Raw genomic sequence first — 19,480 nt, 5'->3', positions numbered from 1 at the left:
TTAACAATGCATCCAGCTGGAGGCCTCGGGCACCGAGGAGAAGGAGGGGTAGAAAATGCCCAATGAGGTGGCTGCACTTGGGGCAGCCAGTGACTCCACGGGCTTCTTTAGCAAGCTTTAATCCACGGCTTCTTCTCCACCTCCACCCTTGCCCGCCCCCAGGCCAAACAAGGCGCTCTGCTTCTTGAGGGCAGTCAAGAACTCTGAGCGTTCGCAATCCCGAGTGTGCCCAGAAGACACCTCCTGGCACAACAAACCTCCCAGGGCGGCCACCTGCCCTTCAGGGAGGAGCTTGCTTTCTGGAAAGCTCTGCACACCTGGTCACCAGGTGCGTGCTCAACACTTCAGGCTCCTGCTGACAGCCTGATGCTCCCTGAAGCTCCATCGGTATCCTTCTAATTTAGCAGAACCTCAGAAACTGGAGTTTAATTTGTAAAGTCAAAGGAGAAAAGACCACTACCAACCCCACTCTAGCAGCAGCAGCAGCGACCACAGTGACAACAAACCCCTGCTCCTCGCCCACCACGGCGTGGCTCACCTTCGTACAGCCAGTCGCTAAGGCCGTTGTAAATCACACCTTCCTTCCCAGTGGAGACCACGCGGATGGCCTGCTTCCCAACGTGGGCGCAGTAGTAGATGTTGTTCTCGAAGATAAAGATCTAATTTGGGAAGAGAAAAAACATGGTGTTAACCAAGGAAGTGGTTATAAACAGGGTGTTCTTAAAAAATCTGAAACCAGGAATGTGGTTTGCATTTTCCTGTTGCATTTATTTGATAGAACAGAGGCAGTCTCAGGATCATTTGGGGTTCACCCACCTCCAATCTAATCGATATTGAAGGTTCATCAGAGGCTCAAACTCCACACAGTGCACCCAATGCTATCATTTACCATGATTGGACAATTTGTCTGACACTTTTGGGTATTTTAACACCAGACTGCATGACTATTTTAGCAATCGTATTTTTCCTAGCAATTAAGATTGGTGGGCTGGGAAACTGGAAATCGGGGATTTATTCACTCAACATTCATTAAAAATTATTTAGTGGGCTCTTAACCTGCTCTGTGCCAATCACAGGGGAGCACAGTGATAAATGAGGTGGGACCCATAATGTGCTTTCACTCTACTTACAGTCTGGTAAAACAGACAAACTTTAACAGGAAAGTGTTCTGAGGGGGACAGGTAGAGCTCTGGGAACATATGTCAGGGCTCCCTAACTTAGGCCAAAGGACAGGGAAGGATTCTCTGAGAAAGTGATCGAAATTTTTTTTTATTGTAGTAAAATATACATGACAAAATTTACCATTTAACCATTTTTAAGGGCACAGTTCAATGGCATTAAGTACATTCACACTGTTGTGCAACCATCACCACCACCCATCTCCAGAACTCTTTTCATCTCCCCAAACTGAAACTCTGTCTCCATTAAACACTAACTCCCCACCCTGTTCCAGCAGCTGCTGGCTGCCCCCATTCTCCTTTCTGTCTCTATGGATTTGATCACTCTAGGTCCTCATATAAGTGGAATCGTACAAATATTTTTATTTTTGTGACTGGCTTATTTCACTTGGCATAATGTCCTCAGGGTGCATCCATGTTGTGGCATGTCAGGATTTGGAGAAAATTATTTTTAAGCCGAGACCTGAGTGATGAGTGGGACGACGAAAGAGGCTGAGAAGGTCGATTACACAGAAGAAACAGCTGACAGAAAACCAGGGGCACGTGTGGGCATGGGGTGTTGGTGGGGCTGGACAAAGCCCCCTATGAACTGTCCTGTCGGGAGCAAGAAGGAGGGGCAGGGTGGGAGCCAGAGGGGCAGCAGGCCCAGCCCCCGGAGGGTCTGTCTGCCGTGTTACAGAATCCCACAGCAGTAGGAAGCCCTGGACCGAGGCTCGAGAAGGGCAGCAACACGGCGAGATGCGAGTCTTCTGAAGCTGAGCCCAAGGCTGTGGTGACGAGAAGGGAGCAAGACCGTGGTGGTGGGGCGAGCCAGGCGGGAGTCAGCCCCAGTCATCTGAGTGCTGACGATGGAGCCGGGAGACAGGTAGAAGGACCCACGGACCGTGACGAATGGACTGAAGTCTGGGGAAGTGGTGGGATGAGGCAAAGTCATTCTCAGGCTGTTCTCTGGGGCAGCTGGGTGATGGTGACACCTTTGCAGAGTTGGGGTGCACTGGAGGAGATTACAGTTCTGGCCTTGGGTCAACTACAGATTCTCTGGGGAGGGGGAGGAGGACGTCTAAGTCACCAGCTCTTGAATTCTGATGCACATTAGAATGATCTGGGGAGCCTTTAAAAGTCCTACTGCCAGGTCCAACAGCACAGCCCGACGATCAGAATCTAGGGGTGGGATCCTGGCACCAGCACTTTTAAGAAACACCCAGGTGGTCCAATGTGCAACCAAACTTATGAACCAGTGGCCCAGGAAAAATCTAATGTCTCCTGAAGCTCTTAAAGTATAAATTAGCCTATAAAATATTTGTGTTCTCAAGGCAATGATCAATTCTGCCCTGTGTTTTCTGTATCCAAATCCTGTGCCTTCCATTCCAACAGATACCTCAGAACACGGTGCTGGTCATACTGTGTGAATACCCGATGTCTCCGGAAGCCGAGCTACGCGGACCAAGAACAGGACTCGAATCAGTTTTGTTTTTTTTAAAAGACATTGTAGAAAAAATATTGTCAGTGTCATTTAAGAGACCACTGAGAGAGGGTATTTTGCACAGGATAGGAAATAGTGTAAATATTGACAATTTAAATTGGAAATGCAGAAAGGGCAGTTTCCACAGATCGTTCTCACGGAAGGATGGACCAGAAAGGACTGTTGAAAGTATGAGCTTTCTGCTCAGGCCTCCTGGCTCTTCAAGTATTCACTTCAATCAGACATGAGCTGGAAAACTTCCAGACGCAAGTACACACCCTAATTTGATTTCAGGAGCTGTTCTATGAGTTTGCCTAAGGGTGAGGCGTATTACTAAATTTTAACCTCTTTTATGCGTTCTAAGCCTACAATAAATTTTTGAAAAAATCAGACTGTAGCTAATTAATACTCTGAGTAAGTAAAATTTGCTGTGATAGATACCAAATCCCTTTTCACCTTGGCTTTATTTTTAATGGAAGGAAAACGAAAAGAAACAAGTTATGAGGAAGAGAGCTTTGGCTTTGAAGACGTTTTACATTTTCCTTTTGACACCTGGGTAAGATATCTGAGTGAAAGGTGACGGAAGGTACCGAGTGCCCTCTGTGGTTATGTGATGCCGAGTGCCGGAGGGCGGGAAGTCCTGGGTGCTGGGCCTGGGCGTGATCAGGCTGGGTTCTTCACTTGCCATCACTGCTGTGCACACAGTGGCACTGAGCAGGCTCACCGTCACAGTTTCTGCTTCCTGTAGGCGCGCGTCCCCTCCCCAGGTGTGCAGCCGCCATCCGCATGAGACCATGCACCACTGCCCTGACCCCTCGCCCCACCCCCTAACTCGTGAACACAGCCTCTCCTCTCCTACCGCGAACTTCTTACACCTCTGCTTAGCCTAATGCACAGGGAATAGGTGTCCCTGCTTCCCATCACTCCCTTCCCAATTTATCTCATGCAGCAGAGTCCAGATCAGTCTTTCCTAAAACACCCATTTTATTATGTCTCTCTCTTACTGGAAACCTGAAATGGCTTTCCATGAACTATGGAACAGAGTTTGAGTGTCTGGTCTGGGGTTCAAGGCCCTCCGTGACCCACGTCTGACTATGCCCCCAGCTCTTCCTGGCCTGCAGTAGTAACTGAGGTCCAACAACGCAGGGACACGAGGATCTGGGGGCAGTCACTGGCCCTAAGGAGTTCACATTTACAAATGGGTGTGCGGATTCCAGGCAGCTCAGTCTGCTCCCCGCCACACCAGGGAGTCCACATCATGTGCTGTGGGCCAGCTGCTGGACTTCTGCATGCCTCAGTTTCTTCATCTGTCAGTAGAGATAGCAACAGAACCTCATCTTAGGGTGGATATGAAGAGCGAGTGAGGTGACAAATTCAGAGCACTCGGAACAGTGCCTGGCACAAGGAAGGGCTCAATAATGTACCTGCCATTGTTGTTGTTCCTATCATCATAATAAATACTCATTCCATCTGGAGGGATCAGCAGAGGCTTCATGGAGGAGGTGACATTTGAGGTAGACCATAAAGGATAAATGCTTTTTAAATTTTGATCAAGTCCAATGTATCTATTTTTTTCTTTCGTAGCTTGTGCTTTTGGTGTCATATCTACAAATCCATTGTCAAATGGCATCTACCCCTATGTTTCCTTCTAAGATTTTCATAGTTTTAGCTCTTATATTTAGGCCTTTGTTCTATTTTTTTTGTGTGTGAGGAAGATCAGCTCTGAGCTAACATCCAATGCCAATCCTCCTCTTTTTGCTGAGGAAGATTGTCCCTGGGCTAACATCCATGCCCATCCTCCTCCACTTTATATGGGACGCCGCCACAGCATGGCTTGACAAGTGGTGCGTGCCTGGGATCTGAACCTGCGAACTCTGGGCCGTCGAAGCGGAGCACATGCACTTAACTGCTATGCCACCAAGCCGGCCTCCCCTTGTTCTATTTTGGGTTAATTTTTGTATATGTTGGCCAGACACTTTTCAAATGCTTTGCAAACATTAATTCAATCTTTGAAATAACGCCGTGGGACAGGTACTAGTTCTCTTGTTTTGTCGATGAAGAAACGAGCACAGAGAGGTTAAGTAACCTGCCCACAAGCTAGCTGGTAGGCGGTGGAGCTGGGATTCAAACCAGGTGGCCCGGGGAAGTGAGGTACCCCACCCAAGGCCACAGGTAACAGGAGGAGGCACCGGCTGGAACTCAGGCAGAGTCTGTGCCCTCGCCTAGTGTGGCGTGTTGCCTCTTGAGAGTGATTTGTCAAATAGACAAAAGGTGTGATTTTTAACCAGAAATGTATTAGGAACCAGGGACACCTTTTTGAGTCTCAGTGACTCCTCTCACATTCCCTCTGGCCACCTCTTTTTCATTCAGAAGGAACTTCATGCCAGAAACTCACACTCCTGAGACCTGCACAGAAGAACACGGGTGGGCAGGGCAGATGTCACAGTGTCATTGTCATCAGGACCCTTCCAGCAGATGCAACAGCCAGGGCAGCAGCCACCTCCTCTCTGCCCTCTTGCCTGGGTTTACTCAGGTGAGCCCTGGGTCTACACTGCTGACCATCCGGACTACTGGTCTCGAGGCTCTTCTAGCTCCAAACTCCTATGGGGCGAGGATCCTGTTCCCAGGATCAGCTCTTGGAGTCTGTTCGGGTCAAGGGCTGCCCGCCTCTATCCCTGGATGGCCGTTCCCGCTGGGCGTGTCCAGGCCATGGCTGCATCTGTGCAAATTCTGCACGTTGACCGCTGCCCCGGGCCGAGGCCACTGTGTCAGTCAGCAAAAGGCTGCTGAACAAATGAAGCCCCTCAGACCGCTGCAGCCGGGAGCCCTGCTCCGCACCTGCCCTTGGTGCTTTCTTCCAGAAAGCTTTTAAGTGTGTATGCTCAGTTCCCCCGCATAATCAGGCAGACATAAGCACAGGAACATAAAGAGGTGTGTTCGTCATCCGCACACAGTAGCTTCCCAGCATCACAAGAATGCGACGGGGACGCAGGGTTTTCTAGTGAGAGGGAAGGACAGTCTCCACCTCCTGCATACCCCATAATCCCTGACGCCTCCTTCTGGAAGCTTCTTGTCCTGAGAAGCACCCAGGTGTGTTCCCTCTTATTACCTTCTCTCTTCTCCTTACCTGAAATGCTCTGTTTTCCCTGGTGCCCACCTAAATCTTACCCTTCAAGGCTCTGCTGGGCTCCTGTCCTTGTAGAAGGAGGCCCCGGTGATCTCTCTCTGCCACACCCCTACTGCTCTCATATGCGCTTTCTTTCCTCCCCAACAGTCTCAGCTGCTGCACATCAAGGCCTTTGAAAGCAGGAGAAAAAGCTCCAGGGAGAGAAGAGAAGGGAGATTGGAGGTGGGGGCAGGATGACACCTGCTCTTCAGTCACCCCAGGGCCAGAGGCAGAGGCCTCTAGGGAAAGCTGGAGGGACTTCACTCAAAGCAAAGTGAGGTCTCTTCAGAAGTGACAAAAATCAGCACAGACTTGGGGAGAGTCCGTTTCCCATTTTCTGCCCAGAACTCGGCCGTGGCAACTGGGGGGGACGCTGACAGAGAAGCGGCAGTGCGTGCTGGGCCCTGAGGGGGCAGAGAAGCCGCGGCCAGAGGGACAAGCTCCAACGAGGGGCCCTGTCCAGCGCCTGCCGGGCGCCGACCAGCAGACGACTTGTCCCTTTACAAAGATCCACCAATCTCTGAAGACCTCACCAGTAAAGGCTGTGAAGAAAGGGGTGTGAGTGTGTGTCTGCGTGTGTGCAAACTAGTGAGGTCCTGTGTCAGGAGTGCGTTCTCCAGCAGTTCTTTATATTGATTTCCCTCCTTGTACTCGTGACCTGATCCAACATAGGGACATCCGGGTTATACACACTTGGTACCCCATGCTTCTCCGGGTTCATTCTGTCTTCTCAGCCAACCAGACCCAGATTTGATGGGAGCTGGGCCCGTGTCATGTTTTCTGTTTTCCTGCCTGTCTCCCCTCCACTCCTGTGGCCACATTACCTCTGTGTATAATTAGACTAGTTAATTTTTTAATGCAAGAAATTTGAATTAATTTCATGAGAACTTGAGGAACGGAAGGTTTCCTGGCATCCTGGCCTGTACTCACTCTGGAGCCCCGATTCCAAGCAGAGCATCGTTGTTCCAGAGAGCCCGGGGTGTGACCCAGACAACAGATGGATAAGATCCGTAAGGCACAAGCCCACACGTGCCTCCAGTGTACCCTTTGTACTTTAGTATGGGAGAACAAGAGAGAGATGTTAGTGATGCCAGAAGGCTGTCACTCCCTAATTCACATCCCAAAAGGGAAACTTCTGGAAAGTAGAATTTCTGGAATTTTTCAAAGATCAAAGGGATGGAGTCTAAGTCCTGAGATGTTAGAAAACATAGGAAGAGTGACTTCAGAGGAGTAAGTGATGAAGAATTTTCTGGATGCGGCTAAAAGGCAGAGAGATAGGAGGTCTTTAAGTAGAGGAGCCTAAATCCACAAGCGAGCTTTACAGAGGACTGAGGTGCAGCCCGGGGAACGTCATATTTATCAAGTGGGTAAATGGAAAGGAGGTCCTGAGGTTTCATTTGATATCAACTCCCACACCAAAGTTCCTCATATCTGACAGGCCGCAGGGTGCCATTGCGAGGCACCCTGGGTGCCTCCCAGGTGCGAGGCACCAGGGCTACTGAGTCCAGACTTGTCTCATAATTCAAGTTCTTACAACAGCCTGTCACACTGCCACTCCGTCTCCATCACATCAGCAAGTGCTCCAACGAAAAGGTGGAAAATCATCCTAGTGCATTATTCTTTCTTGTCTCAAAACTGTCTTGAAATTAACGTAGGCTTCAACACATATCAGCGGAGCAAATCTTCCTTTCTATAAAACGTTACTCCATTATTCCTCCTCTTCCGCCCCTACAGGAGGCTCTGAAGATCTTTGCATGGGATTTGAAGCCACCGCCTACCTCTCCCAAGTTGTTTCCCATCTCAGATTTCTTCTTGCCAGGCTCATCTCTTTGCTGTTTCCCAAATAAGCCCCGCTGGGCGTGCCCATACTCATCCTCTCAGCCCGGCCAAATCTTCTTGCACAACAAGGTGTGGCAGAAGCTTCTCCTCTTCTTTCTTAGCGCCTGCCCTGGGGCTCTCACTTGCCCCGCCCTCACTGCTCTCAGAACTGCATCAGCACTTTCTGTCTTCACGGTTCGTTTAGTCTTCCCTGCCCTGTAGAGCTTCCTCCTCTTCAGTATCGTATGTCTTCCTCTACAGTTCCCCTTACATTCCAGTAGGGTGGGGATGTGTCTCCGAATTCTTTCTTTCTCCTCCGCATCCTTAATACAACTATGTATATGGCAGTGCTCAATAAGCAAGTAAATGTCTTAGTTTTCAAACAACCAGTTGGCAGATGTCTATTTCTTACAAAATTTGCTTTGATTTTATTTTGATTCACCAAGACCAATTCCTTCCTTCATTTCCAGGCATTTTATTCTTTCTGCTCTCCTTGCAATGGAAGGTGGGAACAGCACACACTTACAGCCGTGTCAGCATGCCCCTTGCCCTGAACCACACACTGATGCTAAATAGAGATTTCATGAAATACAAACCAAATGGATTGGAAATATAAAGTATATTTCACTTGGGCAAGTTTTTACAAACACATCACATTTTTATTAGTCTGATTCTTTATGAGCACTTTTGGCTAAAGATGGTTCATACATTCACGGGTATAGTAAATTTTGTGCAAGTTAAATTAATTGGAATTCTCTGAGGAATGCAAACTTTCAATTGAACAGATTTTCTGGGTGAATTTTCTAATTAGGGAAAAGATCTTTTCAATTTCAGTCTTTATTAGGGAAATATTTCCATATTTTTCTAGTTTCCTAATTTATTAAAGAGAATGAGATATACAACATGGAATTATTGTTGACGAAGGACTTAGTACTGCCTAAGATCATCAATATAAATATATATTTTCATATTGATGAACTATTGGTGCAGTTGTAGAAAAGGGATGGGATTAAATCTATATCCATTCCCTTAAGCTGTTTTCCTTGATGTTCTGTGTGTTATTATTGCTCTTTTCCATGTAAGTAGTATACAGGAAAACTATCCCAATATTTAGTATATGGGTTAGCTGGGTTTTGACTAATTGAGGCTTTATTTGACTTTTCTGGGAATCTGAAAAGCTAATACAACTTCAGGTAACTCACTCACTGGGTAGAAATCAATGTCTGTCCATCTGTGTGTGTGTGTGTGTGTGTGTGTGTGTGTGTGCGCGCGCGTGTGTGTATTAGGTGCTCATTTATACCCTCAATATTTCTAAAACTGATTCGAAGTAGAAGACAATAAAAGCACATATCCACATGTCAGAGGGTGGTTACAATAAAGCTCAAAGAGACATGCATGGCTGAAGAGGAAGCTAGTTATCTCAGGAATAAGGGACAAGATCATTATCATAATTGGGCACAACTTAGCTTTTAGTTCTGGAAAATCAAGGCCCAAAGGGACCATACTGAATAGCTCAGTGCTTGACAAAGAGATAGCAACACTCTCAGGGTGGAATGATAAAGTAGAAAGAATACTGGCCTTGAAATCGAAACCTAAATTCTAGTTGAGACCACTAGCTGTCCAGCTCTGAGCAAGTTACTTACCCTTGTTGAATCTCTGGTTCTTCACTATAAAATAAGGGGTTGGACTGGATGATCTCTAAGATTTCCTCCATCTTTAACACTGTTGAATCCAGAAGTCTCATGAATATTTAATCAGGAAAAGACATTTAGCAAATTAATTAGTGATGCTACTATCACACTTGTATTCAAAAGGAGAACTATTTATTATGAAGGGGAAATTCAACATTCATAGTGAACCTGATATGTTACTATCAAGGGGGAATATAGATTTTTGATATATCAATAAAACCTCAATTATCATATTACCCTAGGTTTCTTTAATTGACAGAGTATATATATTTACTAATTGCTTTTCCCCTTGCTTTCTGCTTCTTCTCTTGAGTTATCCCATTTCCTGACCAAGTGTGATTTTACTAACATTTCCTTAGTAAATAAGGATGAAAGCCCCTATTGTACATGACATGACATTTAATTTATAGGGTGAAACACAAGCAGTTTGGATGGTCATGGCAGTGACCACCACTTACCATCGGTCCAGCAGTGATCACAAGGGGTTATGTATTCCCCAAGCAAACTGGATAATCTTTGCTGTGGGCCACCCTAACCCACAGGAAACTCTACACAAGGCAACTCATGTCACTGGAGCACTGCACACAAATAAAACATGTCACCGAACACGGAAATCCTGTCTCTAAATCTTGCAACCTGGTCAATATATCTTTTAGGAGACTCTGGTAAAGAAGCAAAATGACCAGAGAGGTCAGTATGACCTTGGGAGGCTGGCACTGATCAGGCCTGGGTCTGTATATGGCTTTCATTTCCAGGTGCACTATAAATGCCACCTCCAGTGCCTTGAATAAGGTTCCATCAACAGGTCACATAATAGCAAGTTAGAACTACCAACTGTGGTTAATGGATTGAGAAAAATCCTTCTGTATTCAGAACCTAATGGCTAGTTCCCTCTGCATGAAATTTGACCTTCAGTTAATTTTCTGTTTCTATGGCCTGGACGCGCAGTGAGGGTAGAATATCGCCTCTAACGGTGGGTGACACTATTGATGACATGTTGCATCTGGATGAGGAGAACTGTGAATACTGGGTGGAAGCCACACTGGGACTCCCCTGAGTGCATGACTTCTGTCTCTGGGCACTTCCTATGGGGCCCTGGAAGCTATGCCCATGGCTCTGGAGGGCCACAAGGTAGGGTGGATTCCACACCCACCCACGGGGGTCCTGCTTGCTGAGCTGTCACCCGGCAGTGGGGCCAGGGCATGAGAGGGCTACTGTGTGTTGCTGGGTAGATGCCTGGGTGGAATCCCGCAGGAGAGACACTGCCCTGCTGGCAAACTGTTCCTGTCCTATATCCTTCAGAGCTGAGCTGATGCCAAGTGCCACGTGGTCTCTTGTGGACTCACCACTCAGAATGTTTGCTGGACGGATACCAGACCCCCATGGGTGTTTCAGAGCAGCCATCAGGCTCCTAGAACAGCCCACATTCCCTCAGTTCACGTCAGGAGAAACTGGATGATGGTGGGCATTCCAAGCCTCTACTAGAGTGAAGTTATTGTGGAGTAATTAAAAGGAGGGAGATAAACCAACACCAAAACGAGAGTGGAACAGTACTGGGTTTTTTGGAAAAGCAAACTGGCTGGCTTGAGATCACACAGTCTGTTTGGCTGAGGATGAGGTGGGCAACAGCGCAGTAAAAGCCACCACACTGACTACACGTATTCACTGTGATTGTAGAATATACGGAAAAAAGCAAAAATGTTATCACCTACAAACCACACACATACACAAAATAGGACTATTAAAATAGACTCTGTTGTATTTTATTCCCTTCCAGATGTGTGTGTGCGTGTGTTGGTGAGTGGGGTGTAAAACCTAGTTTTTAATCAAATTAAGATCATATAACATATATAGTTTTGCATACTGTTTTAAAATTTATAGCAGGAATGCTTTTCCATGTCATTAAGTGTCTCTGAGACGTGCCTCCTAGGAGATATACCTTAGTTTATTTAATCATCCCCTATTGTTTGACATCTATTCTTTTTGGTTTTTATTACAATAAAAATGCTATTGTGTGCATCTTTGTACAAAAATCTTTGCCTGTATCTCCATCTCCCTACGATAAATTCCAACGAGTGGCAATCATGAATCATGTTCACTGTGCAATTAAAAAAACGGGTAAAGGACAGGAACAGGTATATCAAAGAACCACAGAAAGTACTGAAAAATACAGAAGTGTTTGTACTCACTAATAACACAAAGAAACCTTATTACAGTGGCAACATTTTGGTTACCAAATTAGCAAAGACTGAACAACAATGATACTCAACGTTGTTAGGAATGCAGTGTGCTTTCCTGATGGGACCAGAGACTGATAGAACACTTACAAAAAGCAGTCAGCAAACCTTATCAAAAGAGACATTTCTTATGTAGATTATGTGAGAAAGACTGCTGGAAATAAACTATAATTGGCCTTTTCAAATCATATCTACAGAAACTGGTGACAGTGAAAAGTGTTACTTGTGAACTAAAAGGTAACAATATATGTATAGCCAGGTGTTTATACGTCCTTTCCCTTGTAAACGCCCTAAAGTTGTGGGAATCATTCTCAGCTTACTCAATGCTCAATTTCAGGAACTGACCACTCAATATGTAGATTATATAAATTCTTTACTTGCCCTATCTTGCTCTGTTGTTCCTTGTATTTTGGCCATTCCACTGCTCAACTGGGCAAGGAAGTGAGCTTCCATTATTCTAGTTTGTAACCATATCCGGAAAATGGACTGATGCAGGGGATGGCAAAGCTGTAGATCAATGAGAGGCTTCAAGACTCGTGGAGATTCTTATCTAATTTGGTAGCATCACCATCAACCCCACTAATTCCGATTTGCCAGGTAGGGTGCTAAGCACTTGCTATGCAAGATCTCATCTAATCTGTGCAGTGACTGTAACTCTGAGTTTATTCTGTGTGAATATTTCATACATCCCTGTTAATCTGTCAGCCTGAAATTCAGACACTTGGTTCTTATGTTGGTTCCTGCCCAGGCAGCTGTGGGACATGGCAAAAATCACTTAGTTGCTCTGTCTTTGGATTTCCTCACCCATAAAATACAGATAATCTCACCTGCCATGCCTGCCCCGTGGTGTATTGGGGGGATGAGAGGAGATAACTCATGGGAGAAAGTCTTGAACGTTACAAAGCACATCTGAAGGTAACATATGATTAGCATAATGAGCATCATCAGCTCAGCCGATCCTCACAACGAAGACACTGGTCTGGTTACGGGTTCTTGTAGCTTCTCACTTTCACACTTCTCCCTCTGCCCTTCCCTTCAAAATATTATATCAAATTTCCACTCCAGCAAATTAGTACAGGATTTAATACCAAAGGGCAGAGTTCAGTGCCAAGAAACAGGAAGTCTTGTAGATAATCTGAAACTACTCTTCTTCCCCGAGAGTACTCACGTTTTTCATCCTTTCAAAACGTCAACCCAAATCAAGATGGAATGTCTGAAACACCACAATGAAGACCCTCCATCAATGCAGACTTCAAGTGTTCAAGGAAAAGCTTTCTCTTCAAAGTCACCCACCCAGAAAAATCTGTCAGGATCTTTCTCACCTGCCAAACCCACAGTTGAACCTGGAGAGTCTGATGTGTTATTTTTTCAAAGCTGAAGAAAAAGTCTCAGAATAAAATTATGCTCCCACACATTTGATAGCACATGTTCCCTGTCCACCATGACGCTATTTAATGCAACATGGAAGCCAAGGAGCTTCACAGCTGACTAAAGAGACGTAACGGTCTTCATGGATCCAGGAACTCAGAGCAGTGGTTGTAGCACGGGAAGTAGCTAGCATTACGCCCTGCCTGAAAATGTGTGCAAGCGCCTTACACACCCCACGTCACTGTGCGTCTCTGAGGCCACGGGGCTGCCCCATGGATGGCCTGGCCAGGCTTCCTGAAATTCTCCAGGTTGGGCAGTGCTGGGAGGAAAAGCACAAAGTGCTGTAAGGCTATAACGACAGATGACGAGGCGCCTACATCTGGTGTGGGCGGTGGGGTCTTCTCTGAGAATGACTGCTGGGTTGAGATATGAAGCGTGAACAGAGGCTGACCAGGTGGAGCGGGTGAACAGAGAGCATTCCAGGAGAGAGAGGTATCCACTGAGGCCTTGGGCAGATAGGAGATATTCAGCAAGGAATGAAGGAGGCCAGAGTGGCCAGGTCAAGGCAGACAGTGTGGAGGGTGAGGCTGGAGAAGATGTGGGTCCTACAGGCCACATTAATGACTGCGCTTTCTTCTAAGAACAATGTGAACCCTGAAGGGCTTTGGTGGTCACTGTGGTTGTTGGAAGATTTAAGTCAGGAAGTGAGAAGACGGGTGTTGTGTTTTCCACGACCACCCCCTTGCTGTGTAGGAGCAGGGGCCGGGGAGTGGATAAGGGGCCTCAGCTGGATGGTCCAGCCGAGGGACAATGGTGGCCTGGGTCCAGTGTTGGCCATGGGAATGCAGAGACGTGGGTCAATTCCCCAGGCGTGAAGCTGCATTGGACACAGGCTAAGGGAGAGGCAGGTGTGAAGGATGAGTCTTGGATCCTGACACGTGCAAGTGGGTGGGCCGTGGTGCCCACTGGAAATCTCTGGGGGCAGGTCATGGGGGAAAACATGAACCCACCATAGACACGGAAAATGTGACAATCCAAGTGGACATGACCACTGGGCTGCTGGTCTTTGGAGAGGTCTCTCTCAGGCTGTGGGTGGGATGAGCAGGAGTTATTCTTATTACGGAAAAAGCTCGTCTACCCTGGCTGAGCTTGAGCCATTGTGGAATCAGCCTTTGCCCACCATCGCCTCCCACTGCTTCCTCCCTTTCCTCTTTAGCTGGCACTGCTGCTCATGCCTGAGATCATGTGCTATCCACGGCAGCACCTTGACAGGGCCATCTGGGCCAGGGCCCACACCTTGTTCCTCAGGCATCCCGGTTCTCTTCTCCACCGGATCGGCATTCCCTTAACACCTTGTCTCATTTGTCACTGGGAAATGTCACGAAATAATTCACCATACGGTATCAGTGTTAACCACTGAGCAAGTTGCTTTGCTTTAAATGACTCAGGGTGGGAAGGACACTGAAGCCACACAAAGGACCTCTAACAGGGTTTTAGGCAGCACGGCAAACTGCTCAGGAGGGGACCTCCAGCCCGTCCCTGCGGAGACCACGCCCTTTGCCGGAGTTGAAAGCAATGGTCGGATGTTCCATGATCACTAGCACAGCGACATCTGCTCTGCAGCAATACGCTTACTCTACCAACACCACTGGGTTACCCGACTCAGGGGAGTAAGTGCTTCTGTTCTACGTCTGGACGTTTTAGGCAACCACGTAGAGGTGAGCTCCACCTTCCGTTGGCCTAGTTTGAAGCTGTCCCTCCCCATGTTGTGCAGCTTGGGGGCTGACTGTGAGAGCCACTTTCTGCCCTGGCCACTGGCACAGGCACATGGCCCAGGCCTGAGTGGTCCAAGGACCCTACCCCAGCTATGGTGATGCTCAGTGGTGGGCATGTGACACACACTGACCATTCAAGGTTCTCTCTCAGCACCTTCCTGATGGAGCTTCGAGTCTGACAGCTTCTTGCCTCTGGGTCCTGGTGCTGGAAGGAAACAGACCTGAGAGTCCCAGGGGCTGTCTTCCTGACCCCATGTAAGATGTCTGTTTGCAGTAGGAGAGAGTGAATGAACATCCAGAAAGAAGGAGAGCTGAAGAGAGATGAAGGAAAAGGGAAAGCAAGATAGGCAGAAGGGGAGACACGTGCACACCTGAGGATGTTGCTGCAGCCCCTGAATACAGCTCTGCCTGAAGCCAAACCTGCCTCTACCCTTCTTGGTATGTAAGACACTCTCTTTTCATTTATTCCAGTTTAAGTTGGAATTCTGCCCCTTATAACTGAAAAATCCTGGTGAACATATACACTTCTATTGCTACAGCTACCATGTTTTCAGGGCCAGCCTTCTCCCCTCCTTCCTCTCCCTGAGCTCTTCCTTGTACTGGGTGTTGTGAATAACGAGGCAGTCTTTGTCCTTGAGGAGCTCCTGGCCGAGTACTGGAGGTTTTGGCCAGAGCAATCAGGCAAGAAAAATAAATACAAATATCCAAATTGTCAAGGAAGAAGTGAAACTCCTGCTGTTGCAGATGACATGATTTTATATATAGAAAACCTAAAGAATCCATTGGAAAACTATTAGAAATAATCAAGAACTACAGCAAATTTGCAGGATACAAAATCAAGTTACAAAAATTAGTTGCATTTCGGGGCCAGCCTGGTGGCACAAGCAGTTAAGTGCGTGCGCTCCGCTGCAGCGGCCCGGGGCTCGCTGGTTCGGATCCCGGGCGCGCACCGATGCACTACTTGGCAAGCCATGCTGTGGTGGCGTCCCATATAAAGTGGGGGAAGATAGGCATGGATGTTAGCCCAGGGCCAGTCTTCCTCAGCAAAAAAAGAAGAGTATTGGCAGATGTTAGCACAGGGCTGATCTTCCTCACACACGCACACAAAAAAATTAGTTGCATTTCTATACTCTAATAGCAAACTAACAGAAAGAGAACTCGAGAATACAAGCCCATTTACAACTGCAACAAAAAAAATAAAATACCTAGGAATAAATTTAATCAATGAGGTGAAAGACCTAAGCAATGAAAACTATAAGACATTATTGAAAGAAATTGATGATGACATAAAGAAATGGCATGATATTCCATGCACATGGATTGGAAGAATAAACGCAGTTAAAATGTTCAGACTTCCTAAAGAAATATACAGATTGAATGCAATCCCAGTCAGAATCCCAACGACATTCTTCACAGAAATAGAACAAAGAATCCTAAAGTTCATGTGGGGCAACAAAAGACCCCAAATAGCTAAAGCAATCCTGAGGAAAAAGAACAAAGCTACAGAAATAGAACAAAGAATCCTAAAGTTCATATGGGGCAACAAAAGACCCCAAATAGCTAAAGAAATCCCGAGAAAAAAGAACAAAGCTGGAGGCATCACAGTCCCTGACTTTAAAATATACTACAAAGGCCTGTAGCATATTTTGTTTTACTGTAGTAATTTATTTTGTATTTTGTATTACTATAGTAATCAAAACAGCATGGTACTGGTACAAAAACAGACACATAGATCAATGGAACAGAATTGAAACCCCAGAAATAAAACCACACATCTATGGACAGCTAATCTTTGACAAAGGAGCCAAGAACATACAATGGAGAAAGGAAAGTCTCTTCAATAAATAAGGTTGGGAAAACTTGACAGCCACACGCAAAATAATGAAAGTAGACCATTGTCTTTCACCTTACACAAAAATTAATTCAAAATGGATTAAAAACTTGAAGGTAAGATGTGAAACCATAAAATTCCTCGAAGAAAATATAAGCAGTACACTCTTTGACAAGGTCTTTGAAGGATCTTTTCAAATAGCATGTCTACTCAGGCAAAGGAAACAAAAGAAAAAATAAAAAAACTGGACTTCCTCAGACCAAAGAGCTTCTGCAAGGCAAAGGAAACCAGGAACAAAACGAAAAGACAACTCACCAACTGCGGAGAAAATATTTGAAAATCATATATCCCACAAAGGGTTAATCTCCAAAAGATATAAAGAACTCATACAACTCAACAACAAAAAAACAAACAACCCAATCAAAAAATGGGCAGAGGATATGAACAGACATTCTTCCAAAGAAGATATACAGATGGCCAACAGACACATGAAAAGATGTTCAACATCACTAATTATTAGGGAAATGCAAATCCAAACTACGAGATATCACCTTATACCTGTTAGAATGGCTATAATCACCAAGACAAAAAAGAACAAACGTTGGAGAGGGTGTGGAGAAAAGGGAACCCTCATATACTGCTGGTGGGAATACAAACTGGTGTAGCCACTATGGAAAACAATATGGAGATTTCTCAAAAAATTAAAAATAGAGATACCATACTACCCAGCTATCCCACTACTGGGTATTTACCCAACGAACTTGAAATCAACAATTCAAAGAGACTTATGCACCCCTATGTTCACTGCAGCATTATTCACAATAGCCAAGATGTGGAAGCAACCCAAGTGCCCATCAACTGGTGAATGGATAAAGAAGATGTGGTATATATATATACGAGGGAATACTACTCAGCCATAAAAAAGACAAAATCGTCCCATTTGCAACATGGATTGACCGTGAGGGTATGATGTTAAGTGAAATAAGCCAGACCGAGAAAGACAAACACTGCATGATTTCACTCATGTGTGGAAGATAAACAAAAGCATGACAAAGAGAACAGATTACTGGTTACCAGAGGGGAAGGGGGTTGGGAGGTGGGCCCAAGGGATAAAGGGGCACATATATATATGGTGACTGACAAATAATAATGTACAACTGAAATTGCACAATGTTCTAAACTGTTACGACCTCAATAAAAGAAAAGACTCCTATATGCATATAAAATTATGGCAGACAATGAACGCCAGTTCACATGCTGCATTCAACAATCAGTATTCTGGTTTCTGGAGGAGATCCACCCCGACATTTTCCAAGGAATAACTTTGAGGGTTTGATTTTTTTCTGGCCCACTGAAGGAGGCGTCTGATGCAATCCAGAGATCCATGAACCTCTCATAGGTTCACAGTCACAGAGACGAGGGTAAATGAACAGAAGCAACGATGGGAAGGCACATGGTCTGGTGGGTGAAGCAGTGATGTGGCCATCAGAGACCATTCCAGCAACTCCCTGAGCTTCCTACTAGCTCGCTGTGCCACTGGGCTGGCAGCTTGGCCTGCATGACGCCACCCTAGCAAGTGATGAAGTATTTTCTGCTCTCAAACTCCCAAAATGCCCACTGAAAAGGATGGTAACCTTTCACAATCAACACACATGGAAAAATTGCTTGGAACCCAACTGGGTGACATTGGGTTGCGCTCAGAGAAAAGGTATGGGCTCAAAGCTGACCAAAGCACTGAACTGTAGACTCTGTGGTTATCAGCACAAGGGGCCACTGGTGAGAGGCAGAAGGAGAAAGGAAGCCCATCCTGTGGGTGAACATACAAAGTAAGACAGAAAGAAGACACTAATAGCTGTGCCTAGCTCAACGACTCTCCAGTGCAAGTGGATTCACCAGCCAGATGGTCTGCTCGGGGAATCAAAGACGATCATGTTGTGAAGGAAATGGAGACTGTAGCTCAACAGAAACCCACCTAGCATCTCTGGGTTATTTCAGCATGGTGGAGGCAGAGACACACAGGTAAGGAGGTTTCCGAGGTCGGATGACATTGAATGGCGAGGTGCCAGGGTAAATGGTCATGGACGTATCTGAGCAGTGGGTAAGTGCTGGACCTCGCTCTCCCCCTGGGAGGTCCCTGAGCACCTATTCACCCGCAGAACCTGGGAGCGGAGAGGCAATGTGAATGTCTGATGGGGGCGCCTGCCTGCCCGGAGGAAGTGGACGCTCTCATCCTGTTTGGGGTCAGCATGTTTGATGTTAACGCAGAACGGTCTCATTGAGACTTCACTTGAAGAACAGAAACATATTTTGGAACACGGCCTTTGAATAAGCCTGAGTCAGCTGAAGCAAATCATGAGACCACAACAGATTCCTTGAGCATCATTCTTTTACTTCTTTTGGCTTCGAGAATTCTTGGCTCAGCTTGAGCCTGAAGGCCCTGATGCCTTCTCTTGTCATTCACTGCATGATCTCTCCTTCCAAAACGCTGCCGCCCTGTTGCTCTCTGAACCGTGCGTGTAGCACTTATCAAAAACTCCCTGTTAGGGGCTGGCCTGGTGTCATAGTGGTTAAGTTTGCACACTCTGCTTTGGTGGCCTGGGGTTTGTGGGTTCGGATCCCAGGCACAGACCTACACAAGGCTCATCAAAGCCATGTTGTCACAGTGTCCCACGTACAAAATAGAGGAAGATGGGCATGGATGTTAGCTCTGGCCAATCTTCCTCAGCAAAAAGAGGAAGATTGGCAACGGATGTTAGCTCATGGCCAGTCTTCCTCAAAGAAACAAAACAAAACCCTCCCTATTACTAAACTCTCTATTTATGCTGTCACCCCACAAATTATAATCTCCAAGAAAATGGAGACCTGACTTTGTGTTTCTATTTATGCCCACATCAGACCCTTGCAGATACTTGGTGCTAAATATTTGTTGATTAATAGAATCATATGAACAATTC

General features: G+C 46.2%; 1 protein-coding gene across 2 annotated transcripts in view; it reads right to left on the bottom strand.

Moving 5' to 3' along the window:
- Nucleotides 1–19,480, bottom strand: part of DPP6 (dipeptidyl peptidase like 6) — a 517,278-nt gene that overhangs the window by 141,074 nt on the left and 356,724 nt on the right. For both annotated transcript variants that reach the window (XM_058533884.1, XM_058533891.1), the window contains one exon: nucleotides 539–659. In XM_058533884.1, coding sequence (XP_058389867.1) covers nucleotides 539–659 — 121 coding nt within the window. The remainder of the gene's footprint in view (nucleotides 1–538; nucleotides 660–19,480) is intronic.

Source organism: Diceros bicornis, chromosome 3 (genome assembly GCF_020826845.1).
Source record: "Diceros bicornis minor isolate mBicDic1 chromosome 3, mDicBic1.mat.cur, whole genome shotgun sequence".
NCBI classification, from domain to species: Eukaryota; Metazoa; Chordata; class Mammalia; order Perissodactyla; family Rhinocerotidae; genus Diceros; species Diceros bicornis.
This window is presented reverse-complemented; position numbering and strand designations above follow the sequence as displayed.